This window comes from Periplaneta americana, chromosome 15 (genome assembly GCF_040183065.1).
Source record: "Periplaneta americana isolate PAMFEO1 chromosome 15, P.americana_PAMFEO1_priV1, whole genome shotgun sequence".
NCBI lineage: Eukaryota > Metazoa > Arthropoda > Insecta > Blattodea > Blattidae > Periplaneta > Periplaneta americana.
The window spans coordinates 117,489,193-117,509,322 of record NC_091131.1 but is presented as its reverse complement, the minus strand read 5'-3'; the positions used below and the strand labels follow the sequence as shown (position 1 = coordinate 117,509,322).

The following is a 20,130-nucleotide window of genomic DNA, read 5'->3' as shown; positions in this document are numbered from 1 at the left end:
ACCACTTCAAAATTGTTTTCCGTTATTCAAACGATAATATTGACTCCATTTTGTTGTTGATTGATCTGTCGCGCAGTAACGCTAGCATATCGTATGTGAGTCTCATCTGTTTACAGGACATCATACTACACATTACTGTTGTTTTTCGGTCCAACTTTGAAATATATTAAATAAGTATCTCCTGTCAAAATGTGTATACATTTTTCGGCACCCTCTGTATATATGAAAAGCATGACGTATGAATCTTGATTATTGCAATTATGTAATAACAGAAAGTTTTCAGTGATGAACAACTAGTTACAAGCATGTAATTATTCAACTACCAGCAAATGTAAAAATTAACCACTTCAAAAGTGTAACCACGTCCACGAAACAATGTGAAACACATTATTGTGAGAAATTATTATATTATTACGATTTTGTAACATAAACATCATACCGACATTGGTTCGGTAAAGTGAGTGTGTGTGATTTAATGATTACACACTTCACTTGCGTTATTCGGGTTCCGCATATTGAGGATAGATGGCAGGACTGTGACCCATTTTGAATATGCATACCACTTTGGCGGACCACGCTGTGCATGATGTGCATCTGTTAAGAGTTATGTCGTATTTTAAGGTGAGTGTATGTGTATAAGTGTTCGTGTAAGTGTGGTGTATGGAAGGGGTGAGGATGATGATGAAGATGAGGAAGGGAGAAGGGAAAATCCGGTGCCAGGAGCTCAACAGTGGCATATGCCTTCTCTTCATATGCACTGCAGAGAGATTTGGGATTTAACCCAAGGATATTGGTGCAAAATATAGTGATTAGAAGTTGTGCAATTCCACCTCTTCTAGTCCTGAGGTAGAAATTTTACACTTCAATCACTATCAGACAGCATTTTATCCCTCAATAGATTAAAATAAATTGAATATTTTTTATATTTATTCCTCCATTTACAAGTTTCTATTTACTGATCAACAATATATATTATTTTTATTGTGTATACGTGCACATACGCACTGGCGCACACACATATGTGCGCAAGCGCGAAACGATGTCAGAAAAGTCCATTGACTGAATATGTTCTTGATGTTTGATTCCAGTGAGTGGCTTTGCGAAGTCAGGTATGCTTCTGGCCATAATGGGAGCAAGGTAAGACTTGATGTGTTTGAGAATGGTTTCAGTGATTGAATAAAGTAATATGTTTCATAATTCAAACAGCCTTTTCACATTTAACCGTGAATCTGTCTTATTATAGAGATCGGAATCTTAGCCACTAATCTTTGAAGTTAATTGAGTGCGGATCTTGTGCAATGAGCGAAATGACTTTTACGAAGAGTAGTGGCACGTGGTGCTGTACGATTCAAAAGAGACTACTCCTGCATCAAGATCAACAACCACAGTACACACATAACAGAATGATTTCAAGAGTATTACAAAACAATAAACATACCCTTTGCTGTAAACTTTTAACTTAAAATGTTACTGTTTCACAAACATTACTCTTAATGAAATGTTTAAGCCTATATTACAACATTCTTTGATGTAAAATTTTAACTTTAAATGTTACTGTATCAGAGGCACTACTCTTAACATGTTTAAGCCTATATTAGAATAATCTTTGATGTAAATTTTTAACAAAAAAAAGTTTCTGTTTAATAGGTACCGCTCTTAATGTAATATTTAAGCCCATACTAAGATCATTCATATCGTAAAATTTTAGGTTAAAACACCGATATAACTGTAACACAGGTACTACTCTGAATGAAATGCTTCAGCCTATATTGCAACAATTTTTTCTGTAAAATTTAACTTAAAATACCGGTACTACTATAACACAGGTATGCCCTTATGTACAAGTGTACTTTCCAATAAAAATTTTAAAGTGCCTATCCTCAACTTCGTTGAAAGGAATGTTGGCATGCACAATCATTTCATACAAATCTCTGGTAAATTCGTCTGCTGGCACTGAATTACTAGTTGAAGGTAGGTCGTCAGACTCACTTCTTTCTATCAATTTCAAATGGTTTATACATTTTTTAAATTACAGTGCTGCTGTAAATATCATCTTTTAGAACAGATGTCAGTCTTACATAAATTACACAGAATTATGTCGCCACTTACACAGACATACTGTCGTCCGATTTCCTCTATCCACTTCTGTACTTTCGAGCTTGTTTTAGGCACCTTTATTTCAACTAGCAGTACATAATATCATAAACATTGCTAAACTGGACTATACTGTACTTGTTTAGGAGTAAGGAATCTGTTTAGAGTGACCCTGTAGTGCGCGTTGCTTGTGTTTGTGAGCAGGGTGTCTACTGAAGGACATATGGCGTAATGTATATCCCGTGCACACTTATACTTATTCCAATGTTGTTGGACTAAGAAAACAATCTTTACTTATTATCAATCACGTGGTCTACACATATTATTTCTGAGTTACGACTAATATATGGTAGTAGCGCAAAGTTTTCAGTTTACGTCTATCTCCACATCAGAGTCCACTACACGGCGTCAACATATTTATTTCTAAATCTATTAAATTGTTCTACAGGATCTTGTTACTTGAATATTCAATTATTTCTCTGCATTAGTTACGTATAAAAACTGTCAATTTCTCAGTACCATTTAACTGGTTTACTTTACAACAATTGGCCTTAAAAATTATGCAACACTTATCATTATGTGAATATGGAAAGAAATTATATACGTCAGTTTTGTCCCGCGCCGTGGAGTCGTGGTCTAAGGCATCCTGCCTAGGACTCGTGTTAAGGAATTCGCGCTCATTCGAATCCTCATGGGGGAACAAATTTTCTCATTAATGGAACTGGTGCCTATCCAGCACCGTAATGCACTTGGGGATCTACGATAAATAGCGAAATCCGATTACGAAAGCAAGTTCTAACGGCTAGGGGATCATCGTGCTAACCATCGTGCTGGTCGGCCCTTAAAGGGCTGTAACGCGATGGATTATTATTATTATTATTAATTGTTTTACCGAAACATAGTATTAAAAAAAGCACATAGCACAGCCTTATCCTTGGATTTTAATAAAACACTATAGACTCTCGCAGTAACAAGTCGTCATGTAAAACTGCGTACAAAAGCTCTCTGCAATTGATATTGCCGATTATTTAAATATCAATAACTTGATATTAGCATAATGAATGTACGGTATTTAGTGTAGGCAAAAAAAAAAAAAAAAACTGACAATCTCTTAATAGGCTATTCGTAGTATTGTATTTTCATTTATGTCAACTGAATTTTGATTGTAGTGCACATTTGTTATTTAAAATAATAATAATAATAATAATAATAATAATAATAATAATAATAATAATAATAATAATAAATGTATCAACTTTCTAATGTTTCAAAGCACCTTCACAACTTAAGTTAACTTTCAAGCATTATACTTCATTACTAAGTAGATAATAGTGCCACTGAAAAGTTTAATTTATCAAATTACGTATATTTTAGAAGTCCCACACCGTTCGTCGTGGTCTAAGCATCATGCCGGACTAGCGCTACAAAATGAGCTCTGGTACGTGTCTTCATGAGGAAGGGATTTTCTCATGAAATTTTAGTCAGTGCATGGGACGGGTGCTCACCCAGCAACGTAAAGAATTTGAGAATCTTAACTAAAATAATAATATAATAATAATAATAATAATAATAATAATAATAATAATAATAATATAACGTTTATAAGTCTATGATACAAACATCCATAAAATCAAAAACAAATTCCTTTGGGACAAAATGTGGCACACACTAACGAAAATTGCAAGTAAGAGTAGTCTAATCTTGCTGTACTAACTCAGAAAACAAATCAGATTGAGGAATTTGCTGTATTAAAAGAATTCAAGGTTTAGCATTTTTAGGATCATCATTTTTTACAGCATAGAAAGGTATCCGGAATGAATGTACTACTGAATACTATTAAACACAATATCGAGAAATGACTAATTTATTGGTATGTTTATTATTTTAAGGAATACTTTTTATTGTTGATGAAACTATTATGTGCTTTGCATGTTACAGCCACAATTTTAGTTTATATTGCTCTTCATTACTCTTGTATTTGTTACATGTATTAGTCTACACATTTACTTTCTTGTATCATTTAATGTGCTGCAACACAACGTTGGTTCAATGGATAATGATGGCGACAATAAAATTTACATATTTCAACTTGAGACTGTTATAATAATCTTTGCAAATATGTAAATGAAATTGTGAATAATAAGAGTATAAATTAATATTTGTTGTACATATACCCGTAGTATGTGTAATTAACTATTTCTACGATATGCATTATTATTATTATTATTATTATTATTATTATTATTATTATTATTATATTCATTTATCATGTTTCCAGCGGTGCAGGAAAGACAACACTTCTGGCAACTATTAGTCAAAAAGTGAAAGGTAATACTTTCTTATATTATCTGTTATTACCTCACTTGATTTTCTGTAATAAGGAGATTAGTAAGCAAAATTAATTCATAATTTATTATTGGAATTTAATTAATTTTTAATTCCAACTATAATATACTGTAGTTACCAGAAATCAGTAATTTTATATATCAAAGGTCTATTTTGCATATTTCACACTTCATTAGCCTTTTTTTCAGTAATACTGTATATGTTTACGTTTTTCGTAATAATGCATGGTCTGTATTTTAGGAGAAATGGAAGGTGAGCTTTTAGTGAATGGCCAAGCTGTGAACCGAGAAGTAATGTCAAAGTTGTCAGGGTTCGTACCTCAGCAGGACCTCTGTATTGAATCTCTTTCTGTTAGTGAACATATGGAGTTTATGGTAAGTCTGTTTTTTTAAGCAATGGATTGAAACTATCTCTTCATAGATAATTAATTTTTAAAATCATTGAATGCTAAATTTATTTCTTTTCAAGCTATTGGCAGTAAAAAGCTGTACAAATACCGGTATCCCCTTGTTACTAACGTTATAGTAATAAGTAACGATTATATACAGAGCGAACAGTAAGTAATGTCATTTATTTCAGGAGGTTTTTCTTTGAGATATTTCAAACTAAAAAGTTTAATACAATTTTGCTCATTTTTGCTTTCTTTCCAATTATTTCATATTAAACATTTCATAACGTGTTTAGGGAAAGTCATTGATTTAATTTCCAATATGCTCAGTTAATATATGAGAGCAGTGTATAATGATAATAACTTGTTGAAAGAATTTTAGTTTTATCCTTTAAATGTGCAGACATTTGATTCGAACACACGTAACTTTTCGTTCTGCAAAGGAATGTTAAAATGTTACATTTGTTCAGATATATTTATATATTGGGTATGCATGGAAAATACAACAATAAAGAGAAATGTTCTACTTCAAAATATGACTCAAGTAGGCTAGAAAAATTGTTTTCTTTCTCGAATTATGTATAATGTTGGTATGTTTCAATATCTTTTCTAACAATTGCTTGTAGCAATCACTCTGCTGCATTCCAGAGATATGGAAATTGCTGTTCAAATATCCGTAGAAGTCCCAATAGTCATTAAAGCAAAAATGAAAATTGTTCTGGAAAAAGAATGATGGGTTTAATGTGATGTGCCATATACGAATTTTACAATAAGATTCACAAAGCTGTGTATGTTCACTCGCTGATACAGTAGGAGATATGAATTTAAATACTATTATAGTCACAATCATGCCATGGTATGAAAGAAAAATTTCACGACGTCGAGCGGGAATTGAACCTGCGACTTCCTGTTCTCCGGTCAGCTATCGAGTTCGTCTCACGCCAAAGGCTTGGCATTATCCTTTCATACTGGCGACTCTGTTATAGAGTACTGTCCATAGCGTCTGATCTAGTCAGCACTGCTTATGGCTTGAAAGAAACTTTACAAATGTAATCTTCGTAATCGTAAGATGAAGATTACATTTGTAAAGTTTCTTTCACGCCATAAGCAGTGCTGACTAGATCAGACGCTATGGACAGTACTCTATAACAGAGTCGTCAGTATGAAAGGATAATTCCAAGGCTTTCGCGTAAGACGAACTCGATAGATCAGTGGTAGAACGCCTGACCGGAGAACTGGAAGTTGCAGGTTCGATTCCCGTTCGAGGTTGTGAAATTTTTTTTCATACCATGGCATGATTGTGACTATAATAGTATTTAAATTAATTAATATGTCACATCAACGGACGTGTATACGTCACCAAACATCGTAAGATGAAGATTACATTAGTAAGAGATATATTGTATCATATTTAAGATTTTCTCCAGTTACGTCTTGTGATATAGAAGGAACATTTTCAGGGCGCAAATATTTGTTTTTCGGAATACAGAATAGTATTTTTTTTGATAAACTGAAAATTTATATTATTATTAATTGTAACAAGGCTAGATATATATAATTATATAATTTGCTTGTTATCCTTTTATGTTTGAGCAAATAATTTTATATTGAAAATTACGAAGCTTATATTGTCAAATATATTTTTATACAATATTATTTGTCTATTTTGTTTCTTATTCTAAGGTACAAAGACAAGTTTGGTTACCATCCGACAGTACATGTTTCTTTTGCTTGTTTGTTGACGGTAAAAGCTGCGTTACTACTATTCATTCGGTAAATATACTGTATAGTCCAAGCTCACACAACCTGTTACGGTACGAACTTATTACCTCTGGTCATAACTTCCACAGTGATTTTAGTGTCCACTGAATTCCTTAAAATTGGGGTCAATCGAGTTTTTCCCTGTAGTTAATGACGACCGAATCATGTTGCTAATCACATTGTCCCTTCTATGTATGCTTATAAGTAATTCGGTATGTCTTGAAATCAAATGGATACGTGCGCCGTAGGTCATAGTAAAAACCTTATAGTGGGGCTAAGTGAGCTATCTAGCTGCAAGTGGAAGCATAACGAGGGAGGGAAGCTTTTCAGTCCACTTTTTCTTCCCCTCACTCTTAAGAAGGTTCCACGAGATAACGAATGTAGTCTATACTTTCATATTTGTCTCTATGCCTGTCTGAAAGGAGGGTATCTTTGAAAGTATACTCTATCCCATCAGCTCCCATAATGCAGATTGAAGAAAGATAATCAAATAAGTTTAAAAGTATTTCATTCCACAGGCTCGTCTATTGATGGATAAAAGAGTACATGGATCACAACGCACAAACAGGATCAATTCCTTATTGCTGGAAATTGGTCTCATGAAGTGTAGACATACTACTATTTCAGCACTGTCTGGTGGAGAGAGAAAGAGACTGTTGCTGGCTGTTCAGGTATCCTTAATTATTTATACATTGGAGTTGTACAAACGTACGTGATTTTGTAACTAAGAGTAATGATGATGATGATGATGATGATGATAATAATAATAATAATAATAATAATAATAATAATAATAATTATACACATCACAATTCTAGCTTTTAACAGATCCTCCATTGCTTCTATGTGATGAACCAACAAGTGGATTGGACAGTTACAATGCTAGTATTATAGTGAAGAAATTAAACCAACTATCTTCTAGAGGGAAGGTTGTAATTTGCACCATTCACCAACCTCCATCCGGTATCTTTGAAACATTCAGTCATGTGCTCATCTTGGCTGGAGGGAGAGTGGCATTTCATGGTGATGTTCTTGGAGCGAAGAGACATTTTAATGGGTAAGCAGCTCTCCTTTATAAAAAGTTTTAACTTTGGTCTCTATCTTAGTGTTGCATTTCATTGCTTATTGTTTACAGGAAATTAGAAATAGTTAAACTATTTTTAAATAAATGTGCAATGTAAAGGAACAACAAACTAATTTATGCACTTTAAAAAGTAAGAAGTAAACCTAAACAAAAAGTGAAAACTCCGCTATCGCTGTAGTTATTGGTATTCATAACTTGGCAAAATCGGGAATCGAACCCGCCAATAGACTTTTCGCCCATCTTTGCTTTTCGATCAGATGGGATAGCTACTCATGATTGTTGTTTAGATTATGATTTTTTTACCTTTATTTGAAGTAAGGGTGTACGTGGACAGCCATACTATGAATTTTGAGTTAACTGAACTCTTTACCAAGGATACGTACCGGTATTTTAATAATACGAACTGTAGATGCTGTTCACAACCATGGAAATACGAGCATTTTACGATTAACTGTAGCCATGGTTCTTATTGAACTTTTGTGTTACAAATTTTGCATTAGACATTTATCTAAATTAGACTTCTTTCACTTTAAACATTTTGGAGTTGGACTTTTTGTTCTTAGATGAAATTTGTCATTTGGTTATTAGTTATAGTACCTAGATATTTTTTCTCTGTAGACATTTAAAATTATTATGACACTTGGTTTTAGATTAAATGACTTGGAATCCTTCCGTTTCCCCTACCGGCATCCCACTATTTCTACATTAACCATTCATCTTCACGTGGTGCTATGTAGTTGCCTTCCATGGTGCACGAATGGCAAAGCTTACGGGGTCGGCTGAAAGAACTACAGCTTCGACGCATCACCCACAGTTTGGGACGCTTGAATGAGTGACTTAAGTGAAGTGCCCTCTATTAGTTAAAAAAAACAGATATAATACTAATGCGCCAATGATAAAAAAATTGTAAATATGGATTTATTGCACTATTGCAGTGATTAATATTTTTACTGTTACGCTACTTACATTCCTAACAGTTATGAAAGAACAACAGAGACAAAAAAGTGCTGAAAAATCCAAGGTTTCTGATGGAGTAATGGGGTGAGCAACCAAGTCATATTTTAAAATAAAACTTACATACTTTACTTATTCAAGAATCCCCAAAATGATGATGCAATATCAACCCAGAGGACATCGACGGTTAGGAAGATCCTTTAGAAGACTGCTGGATGGGGCTGAAACAGGTCTACACAGGCCTAATTCGTGACGGATGATGATGATGATGATGATGATGATGATGACTTAATAATATAGTGAGTGGAAGGAAACTAAATAGAGTGCCTTTGAGAGATGAATCAGGGAGGGGCATTAAGCATAATCGTAGTGCTTTGTGAACGGTTTTCGAGATACTCACACAAATAGAAACGAGCGCATGGGAAGAGTGCAACACGTATTCACGTAACAGTGTCGCAAAATTATGTAGTCTAGCTAACTGCACGAAAGGTTCAGTAATCTAACGGGTCGCGGAGGGACATTGGTGGCTGTGCATTTCCTCCTTCCCCCTCCAGTCTTGCTTCCGACTTGTTTCAATCGTCGCTGAATGTACCGTGCTGTACACTTTGTTGCTGATCTTCAATTAAATTACAATCAAAACGTCAACATTGCTCAACAAACCAATACAGGACACATTTGTTGGTATTTGCTCTACAAAATCCCCAGCATCACCTCTCCAACGTTTCCTGTTTTCCAAAATTCAATTAAAATGTTACTTTTCTCAAAACCCATACATAAAAGACCACAATGATAGTAGATGGTTTTCATATGCACTAGATTTTTTGTTTAGGTTACTGCCCTGACTCATCTATCAAAAGGACCTATTTAGTCCTCTTCCACCATGTATAGGTAGAGATGTTTATAGGGCGGAATATGGAGCGTCTCTAAACACTTCAGGCCAAGTAGATTTTTGTTAGCTACAATGAAGGAGTGAAGTAGGTTTCCAAACAACTGTTATATCGGAATTCTACTGTATTTATAACACTTATTAACTTTTTTTATTGAACGGGTGCTCGTAAAAAACGGGCTAACCATAATTTGGTAATAATGGAAAAAAAAATGACTTTCGACTTCGTGTAAAAGCAAAAATATTTTTGTAAAGGAAATAATACCTTCCTAATTTAACGAATTCAAAATATATTTTACTCCATTATTAGCAAATGATGGTTAACCAGCTTTTGCGAGCACTCATTCAATTATTGTATTTCATGTGCATCATATCCGGATAATAAGACTGTCGCTGTTGTTTGGTCAAATGTCAGAACACAAGTCTGGACCCCACAAGTGACACCACTAACAATGCATCACTTATCAGGTAGTCTAACTAGGCCAGGCGATTATGGGGGAGGGTGGCCAATTCCTTTCCCCTGACTAGTTACGTATTACACTAATCGTCTTCAGATATATAGGCCTACAAACAATATTGTTCTCCCTCTGATACATATCATCAAGTGAGATATAGACTACTGACTGATAATAGATGTACATATCAGCTAGAAACTCAATTAGAGATGAATAAGACTGTTAGATGTGAATATAAATAATCGCTGTACCCAAATCGATAGGCCTAGATAACCTGATAGACAAATAGACAAAGAGAATACATGCCAAAAGCCACTTTTTTGTACCAACGCGTTGCAAAGATGCCAACTCATGTACTAACGTAAAACAGATTGAAAAATATTCTTTGTGTCACTAGAGTCCTTTTCCCTTATACTATTTATAAAACTGAAAAGGATTATAAAGATTTGGTGATATTCTACAGATTGGGATTTGTGTGTCCATCAACATACAACCAAGCTGAATTCTTTGTCTCACAATTGGCTGTCAGACCTGGATATGAAGATGAGAGCAAAAGTAAGATCCAGTGGGTGTGTGATCAATTTTCATCTTCAGCTTATGGTGTTGAAATGATGGAGCAAATTTCTATTGCTTCCACAAGATCTGGAAAAGCACAAATCTTATACACAGAAACAGAGCAGCAGTCATCTTGTAAACTATTTAGTTGTAAGGTATGGTCATATTTTATAAAGCAGCTTATGAATTAAGACATTCCTTGTGTACACCGTATCGTACTTAGAGTTTCTCTTATTTTATTTCTGCATGTCAGACGCATAGAAACGTTCAACGTTTAGGAGCAATTAGTAAGTAGTATTTTATATAATGACGCTTTCAACTTTAGAGGTTATTCACCGTCAAAATTGAACGTAAGTTGTCTACATTTCGCTAACAAATGAAATGAAATGTTTGGAAAATTCTGCTTTTCAATACACAAAGCATAGAAAACATTTTGAGATGTCGTAACAAAGATAATTCGAGAATTTTATATAAATATCAGTATCCGTTGTAACAAAAATGCTTATCTCTTTTTAAAAATCCTTCTATTTTCTTCGGAAGTTATGTGTTCAGCATCAACCTCTGGCCGCCTTCTATCCTCGAACATATCTGGAATCCAAAGATTCCTTCCAGGACGTTTCGTCCAATATACTTCGCCCATGGGTGACATGACCAGGGTGACAGACGTCCCGGTTTTACCGGTACATTCTCAAAAACTGGAACAGTCCTAGTTTTGGATGCTTTGTCCCAGTGTCTCGAAAAACTTTCTCGGGACGCAAAAATTTACCGCTTTTTTAAATCGAGTACTCCCTCAATGTAAGAGTATAGTTGAATTTTCTCCGAATTTGCACTATACCAACCATCTCAGAAAAGTGGACGCCTTTTTGATTAGTAGGACCAAGAAGGAAATAGAATAATCGTATTTCGACTTGAATATGTTGGCTATGTTTGCTGTCACGGTGTTAGGCCCGTAACACACTTGCAGAGTTTTCGCCAGCGAGAAATATGTTGCGAGAAAATTAAAAAATTGATAACATGGATTCAAATGGACGTCCACACACTGGAAGAGATTCTCGTTCGAGGCAAAAACCTCGCGCGAGTTTCTCGCTGGGATCGGTAGCTCAGCGAATTTTCTTGACACATTTATTAAAGATGTTTGACATTTATACTCTTTATGACGATTGAATGTAGAAAAAGATATCATAGGTGGCGATGAATTGTATTGTTTTTATTTGAAAATGAGGAAAGATGGCTGATAATTGCAGTTAGAAACTTATCGAACTTATACGATGTCACCCGTAGGCCTATTTATAGGATACCAGGGATGAAAACTATAAAAACACGAAACTTAAAGAAGAAATCAGGAGACAAATACCTATCAGATTATCTGAAAATAAATAGGGCTATATTTTATTTTTGATGAGATTTAATAGTATTAATTAAACATTTGAAATAATATATCTATATGTCTTAACAATTTACATAATTTTATTCAGAACATAGCAAAGAATCCTCTATCATAATATCATGAATAGCAAAAAACTGAGGTCTATTCAACCTGAAATAATGCCAAATCGAAACCAGTGTCCAAAACTCGCCCTTATTTTCATAAGATACAATGTGACTTTCAGATATTTCTGGCTTTAATTTTAGGCCTACTTTTTCTTTCCACTAACAAAATATGTTCAAGTAACTCCATTTCCTCATCATCTGAATACTCAGATTCAACATTGCGTTCGTACATAATTTGTAAAGTACGACAATATACTTACAGGTTATATATTTAAGTACGACAATACTTATACGTAAATACATAACCTACAATATTTCTCCCAACGAGTGATTACTATAATCAGAAAAATGCTTTCTGCATGAAGGCAGTGCGTAGATGATCATAGCGAGGTGTGATCTGTGATAACGAGAACTCGCCAAGTGTGTGGAGGAGGGCTCTTCGCCTCTTTCTCGCAAAACATTTCTCGCTAGCGAAAACTCTGCAAGTGTGTTACGGGTCTCAAGTAGCCTATTTTCCTTCGCTCTGGTAACATAAAGGAGAATTCAGAAATGTACTTTAGCGTGACATGATATGTAAAATGTCTTCCTTAATTTTAATTTGTGCTTGTGAATATATTTCATAACAGGTTACATATTTACTTACTCTAGTATTTTAGTGAATTCGAATGTAGTCTGCTGTTCTTATACAATTCATAACAAACCACTGCGATCCGACCGACATTTGGCTTCAATATTATCCAGGTTTCCGTTATAACTTGAAATGGATCTTGTCAATGTTTTGTACGTTTCTGAACGAGCTTTCATCGAAAAACTGGTCTGTTGTAATTAATTAGTGTTTCTGTACTTATACTCATAGATTTAGCAATTTATATGACATGCTGTAACCAAGGTAATTAAAACAATGAACGTGTTCAACAATTTTAATATTAACATATTCTTTTTAGCTTTTAGCATTCTCTCTTATAAAGGCCACAGTTTTGTTCCTTTTCATATTTCCAGATTAAACTTTATTGCAGTTTTCTGTAAATTATGGGAGTTCAGTAATGAATTCTCGATGAAACAATGGAAATGGACCGGTTTTTTTCACAGAAATTAGTTCATTCTAAATTTGGTACCTTTACTGTTTACTGTATTTAAAACTTGCCACCAGAGTGTAAATTTGGATTGCTGGGCACACCGCTTCTCTATACTTACAGGAACTTAAAAGATTTTGGTATATAGAATATAGAACTGATCTCTTACTTTCTTTAGCAGTGCGCTCAATTAGAAAGTACCAATGAATGAGAAGTAAAATAATTAGTAACAATCTATATGCGTTTTTAGGTTTTCACTTGGCTGTGATCAGAATTAGGCTTTTGTGTATTCTACCATGTCCTGGAACTTGGGATTTTCAACGTTTCGGAACTACATACAGATTTCATCATCAGGGAAGATAGGTAAGGCCAGGGGTTTTGGCTCGTTACGCCAGGCTATTCTGGACAACTAAGGTTCAGAACCTGTATATAGTTCAAAGGCGTTGGAAGCGTCAATTTGCAGGTCACAGTGGAATATACAAATTAAGCCTAATTCTAATGATAACAATCTAATTCAATCACGAATTACGAAATACTTACATTAATATGTAAGGTTCGGATAAAGTAGCTGTATCAGGATAGGCATCCTTAGTCCTTGCGTTTTGTTTACAAACATTAACTAGATGTCGCGTTTGCCTCAGCCAACAGTAGTGACGATTATATTCAGTTCCTCTCGGCTGTACTATCCCTTCACTGATGTTTTGGCTAGAGGGCGGGGAGCGCTCTTCCCAGCAGTTAGAGATTTAGCTAGTGGAAGGGAGTAGTGTTTACTTAGCCTGAAGCAAGTCAAGACCCTATCCTATACAGCTATACAGTCCAACCTGATACAGCTACATTATCCGAACCTTATTAATATGCTATTTGTTTTCAATTTTCAGATTGAAGATCATTTCAGTCAGTTGTTAAACAGGTAAGTGAAAAGTAAAAATTATAGCCCAAAATAAATGTCTACACAACCAGCCATTTTATTCAATGTGTCAATTCTTGAATTGGTAATTAACAGGGAACGGATTTATATGGACTAAAAATATATGAAATATGTAAATATATATGTAGTTATTTTTACCAAAATATGGAATTAAATATGGATTTTTACCAAAATATGGAATTAAATATGGACTTAAAATTATAAAAAAATGACTATGTACGTTAAATATTGGTACATTTTAATCAAACTAAACAAAAAATATAATGGACGTACCTTATCTTCCAATGTAGTTTCAACAAAACACAATTTTTATTGTCTGTTACCATAACAATAGGTTACAAACATTTCTTTCAAGTGCTGAAAAGTGAATCTTCTTCTATTGTCTCTGAGGATAGATTTATACTGACTAAAAGAGCGTTCGACGTCACAAGAAGTAACTGGTACATAATTCAATTTCACAATGTCTGCTGGGGATAAGTCCAAGTTAATCTTCACTGTTGATTCACCACTCATCACAGCAACAACCTTTTGTAGTTCTTCATATCCAGGGTTTTTTGAAAGTACAGTGTCCACCTTAGCTCTTACTGCATCTGCAACTTTACCTCTACCACGATTCAGTTGTTCCACAGTACTATTTATAATTTCAAAACTTTCAGATAGTGAAAGGTGCCTATTTTGGAGACTTTTGAGCGTTTTTATGATGCATGAAAATGTATGCTGAATGTGAGCTAAGTCATTCTTCACACTTATGTCACAGGTAACTGTTTTCGCAGTATCAATTGAGACTGCATCTTCAGAGTCCAATGCAAGGAGAACATTGTTAATAGAGTCTATATGTTCGGCATAATATTCAACTGCTTCTAGCCATGTACCCCATCTAGTTAAAATTGGCTTTGGTGGCAATGGAATTTCAGGGTACATTTCTTTCAACACGTTAACTCTACTGGGAGCTTTGAGAAATACTTTTTTCACTCATGAAATCAACAAATCTACTTTAGGGAAATTGTCTCTGACCACTTCTGCCACACGATGAAATGCATGCGCCACACAAGTAAAATGAGTCAATTTAGGATATACAACAGATAATGCTTGTCCAGCTTTGACCATATAAGGGGCAGCATCGCTAATAAAGAATAACACATTATCGTACATAATACCCTTTGGCCACAGGATACCCATAGCTTCGTTGAACAGTTTAACTATAGTTTTGTTATTGCACTTTTCTAGAACATCACAATGTAAAAGAATTCGTTCAGAATATTGTTCACTTAACAAACCGATAACTACATTACCAACAAGTCTACCTTCTTTGTCGGGAGTCTCATCAATGGAAACCCAAATTGAACTATCTTTAATTTCATCTCTTATCTTCTGTATTGTCTCATCGTAGATGGATGGAGCATACGTCTTCCTAAGTGTTGACTCATCCGGGATTGTATGTTGAGTATATTTTTCAAGGAATTCCCTGAAGACCTTATTCTTTAGTTTGTAGAGAGGAATATCAGCAGAGATGAGAGAACGGCACAGGTCGATGTTAAACTCAGATCTTACATTCGATGTTGTTGGTTGTGTTAAAAACAATTGTCTCTGCTTGGAATTTAGTTGTTTGTTGGCCTGATGTTTACTAGTTGTAATGTGTTGTTGCACCAGGAACTTTTGTGTAGATGATACTGCACACTGACACAAATTACAAAATAATATTTTATTGTCAGTTGATAAACCATCTTCTTTAAATTCTGAAATGTAACTTGTTAGTTTTGATTTTAAATTGACTGAATGACGTACTTTTGGCATATTTACCGTCTTTACAGTATGATTTACAAAACTGAACCTATGTGTACTCTGACTGGCATTTAACTGTTGAGCTGCACAACTGAAGTCTGTTAAAAATTTTAAATTAAATTAATACAGTTTTGTAACTTACTTTCCCATTGTTGATAGGACTGCTAATTTTCAAATAACTCTGATGTTAAAGGGATTACTGAACATGTGTTTAAATCTCTATTGTTGAAATGTATTTTTAAAAGTTAATGGAATTTTGTTTTGTTTTATTGTTAAACCTAATATAATATGGACTGTTTTATATGAAATATGGAAAATATATGGAAATTAACGAAAATATGTACTAAACTCTAAAATATGGAAAAATATGGAAAATAAAAGTAGGATTTTTCAACCCTACACATTGTGAAACATAAAGATAATGCAAAATATAAATTATATTAGCTTTATAAGTAAATATGTATTTACATATAAATCCTTTCCCTGGTAATTAATAATTATATAAATAGATTATGTAAATAATGTGTATCTCATTAAAAAATGTGTTCCATTTACAGGAAGAAACCTGGATTTTGCACACAATTCTATTGGTTAGCCAAGCGATCGATTATTAATATGAAGAGAGATTCATCACACACAATCTTACTCTTAATTCTATACTCTGTATGTATTTTTGTACGTGAGTAATTAAGTTTTAACGTCCTAATTCAACCCATTAACAGATATCATATTAAGTGGATGTTAATACTATAAGCATATCTGTTTTGTCGCCAGTGTCTAATTCAGGAATACATGCATGAGCCGCACGTGAATTGATGAACCCTAAGTAAGTTATACAATAAGTTTAAAGTATAAATGGACATGGAATCCTCTAAATCAGTGTTTCTCAAACTTTTTTCACCGTGGAATCCCTTTTAATCTATAGTGCAATCTAGGGTTGCCAGATTGTACGTTTTACCCGCATTCTTACGTAGGCCTATTTTTACCTTAAAATACGTTTTCCATAATTTTAGGGTTATCTACGTTTTTTCCTTCGCAATATACAGTAATTACTTTGAACATGGAATCTATTAAGGCTACATGCAAAGATTTACTTTTATAATGCAATGTGTGTTTGCACTATTTAAAGAATTGTTATAAAAACTAGACCTAGTGGCTTGTAAGAATGGCAACGACATTACAGGCTTACACCTTAAATCGGGCACTGTATACACCTTCATTTCTCCTTCCCACAAATATTTTACCTGTCTACGTGTACATACAGTAAGCAGAGGTTGAACTCGGTACAGATCGAAAGGCGAGATCTGGCATATGAGCTGTGCAAGAGGAAAAAGGATACGGGATCATAAACAAAGTATGTTTCGGTTTGGTTAATATTAGACACGGATATTCAATCCAGACCTAAAATCTTATTCCCCTCCTCCCAAACCCACTGTTGCTATAGCCACGGCGCGTGATAAGGTCATAGGACAGGTCTTGACTCGTCTACTATACCATAGCGTTCTAATCAGGGATGTGTAAAGTGATAGAACACGGCGAATGAATTGCAGGTTTTAATTTCCAATAAACATGGGAACAAGACTATTTTGTTATTATTAATTATATGGGATAAGGATATTTTGGCTGTTTGTAATAAAATTTCTCCAATTTCTGATATTTTGAAAAGACTTAAAAATTTTTTGCCTATGCTTTTATCCATTCTCTTTTAATGTATATAGGTAAGTCATTTATTTGGGGACATAACAAGAAAATTGCTTTGAGGCCTTTACAAATTAGTCAAAATAGAGGTTTAAGAAATATATTAGGTTTTCATTATTTAACTCCAGTGAAATAACTATATCAATTTTCTTTCGTTCTACCAGTTGAATTAATTATCAAATTAGGTGCTGCTATTTTCATGTAGACATAAAAAGTTATTAACAATTTAATACATAACAATGTTATACAGTATTTCAGTTTAATAAAGATATACATATTTATTCAAATAAATAAAATCTCTTTTTTTTCTCAGCATGGCTCAGTAACTTACGAAACGAAAGGGATTAAGCATCTCTTAATAACTTTTAACCAACTTCCTTTAGAAAACAAAGTTTTTGCAAAATTCCCAGTGTTTTAAGAATTGTTTAAAAAGACGTTTTTGGGAAGATTATTTATATTAATTCTCAGTTGATTTATTTAGTTCATGGTTTCAAACTACTTCTTCTTTCTGCCCAAAACTTTATGTTATCTTACTGTTCTTATTTGGTTTCTTTCTTTAATTCTTGAGATATTGTATGTTATCCACAGACTGTAGTTTCATGACTTCTTAAATTACATTGTGCAATATAAGTATGTGTTCTTGTACAGCCCCTACATGTGAGTTATACTCGTTTCTGCATACTCAAAAATAATAATAAAAAAGGTAAACTTCAATGCGTCAACTGTTCAGTTGAGATTTATATAAAACATAGGCTAATATCAGACGGCACTTTGATGTTGAACACAAGAAGGATTTTGGCAAACATAAGCTTATGAGGTAAGAGTTGAAAATGGGATTGTTAAAAATGGTTTATATTAATAAAATAGTTATTACATGCAATAAACTAATGTGCTATTTTAATATAATTTGTTATGCAGAATAAAAAAGTGAGAACGTTTTCAAGAATCTACAATGAAAAATTTGTTAATGGAAAAGTCAACCCACAATCGCTACTAGTTGAAAATACAGTTCTGTTAATTTATCGCATTTCCAACACATAGACGAGTCATAGAGAACAATACCCTTTTTCAAATATCGAGTAAAACCAGCAAGGAATTGTATTAATTATTACCTAATGACAAGTTTACGTAATTTCGATTTTAATCCGCTTATGTCGGCTAACATTTTTTTTTCTAAAATGAACCTGATAAATAATATTACGCGTACACGTCTAACAACCTATCATCTCGTAAATGCTTTATGTTTATGCAGTAATAGTATTCATTCTAATATAGACAGACTCGTCCTAACGAAACAGTATAGACGGTCTAGAGCTTATAAGTGATTATTTAAAATGAGTGCTAAGCCATAGTGACCGTATGAATGCCTACACTTGACTTGATTTCAAATATTTATTGTAATGACATGCCGCATTAGTTTTGTACATTCCTAAGCGGAAGAAAAGCCAAGTTCATGTGCTGTAAACACGTCGGAAATATTGTAGAAGGGGTGAACTGGATCACATTTACCTCCACTCTGTTATGCCCATGCCTGCCTTAAACAATAAAGAATTAATTTTACTCGTATTACTCGTATATGCTACTAAATCATAGGAAGTTTGCATACATCTTGCTTATTTTTTTGTAAAAAATCTTCCTTTTTTCTAAAACAAATTTGGCAACCCTAGTGTAACCGTTGAACATTTAGGCTATTTATTTATTTTCTAATTATGATATTATTATTATTATTATTATTATTATTATTATTATTATTATTTAAGAGGCTTGGAGTGAAGAACTGGAGGACGGTAGCTAAAGATCGAGACCGATGGAGAAGAATTCTTAAGGAAGCCGAGGCCCGATCAAGGCTGTAGCGCTATGGATGATGATGATGATGATGATTATTATTATTATTATTATTATTATTATTATTATTACTATTACTATTATTATTCTATATTTATTGAAGTGGTTTTACTCCAAAATTTAAATATTACATTTTAAATTATATTGAAATTACAGATTTGCTATAATCAATACTATGGCATTTTATAAGAATTTAAAAAATAAAAAGCAATCATTTCATGAAGATACATAATGTATTATATTTTTGTTGGTTTAAATAATTAACAAGTACGTGAAAATTAGTATGTCAATGATTCTGTTCAGTGGCATGAAGGTGTTTTGTTTTCTAAGCCTATATATTATTTTTACATCTGGTTTTACAGCAGAAAGTTGTAGAGTCTCGCTATTTTGAACTCACTGTTGAATAATCTTTGCAAATAAATTCTTTTACAGCTTTTACAGTTTCTGTAACATCATACTTTTTTGTTCCTCTTTATAAAGTTATGCCTAGAGATAGCTATGATTAAAACCGTAGGTATATATTTTAAATTCTCTTCAAAAATCCTTAAATTACGAGCTCCTGGTAGTCTGATAAATTTTATTTTATAATTACTGGTATTATCATGACTTGAGTCTGTTGATTCTTTGAATAAAAACTATTGTGAAATACAAGATTTTTCTTTTCGACGATGGTACCAATAAGGCTTCATCGTTTAGTTCTTTGCTAGTAGGCCTACTAATATATTATTTTGAAATTTACGTTTTTGACAATAATTGCACTTGAAATCTTTTCATGTAATTCCATTACTAT

General features: G+C 33.4%; 1 protein-coding gene across 1 annotated transcript in view; it reads left to right on the top strand.

Moving 5' to 3' along the window:
• The window catches only part of LOC138715732 (protein scarlet-like), a 68,945-nt gene that overhangs the window by 24,424 nt on the left and 24,391 nt on the right, over nucleotides 1-20,130 (top strand). The window contains exons 3-10 of the mRNA XM_069848789.1: nucleotides 1,089-1,137; nucleotides 4,373-4,422; nucleotides 4,681-4,814; nucleotides 7,108-7,260; nucleotides 7,408-7,646; nucleotides 10,432-10,678; nucleotides 13,966-13,997; nucleotides 16,355-16,460. Coding sequence (XP_069704890.1) covers nucleotides 1,089-1,137; nucleotides 4,373-4,422; nucleotides 4,681-4,814; nucleotides 7,108-7,260; nucleotides 7,408-7,646; nucleotides 10,432-10,678; nucleotides 13,966-13,997; nucleotides 16,355-16,460 — 1,010 coding nt within the window. The remainder of the gene's footprint in view (nucleotides 1-1,088; nucleotides 1,138-4,372; nucleotides 4,423-4,680; nucleotides 4,815-7,107; nucleotides 7,261-7,407; nucleotides 7,647-10,431; nucleotides 10,679-13,965; nucleotides 13,998-16,354; nucleotides 16,461-20,130) is intronic.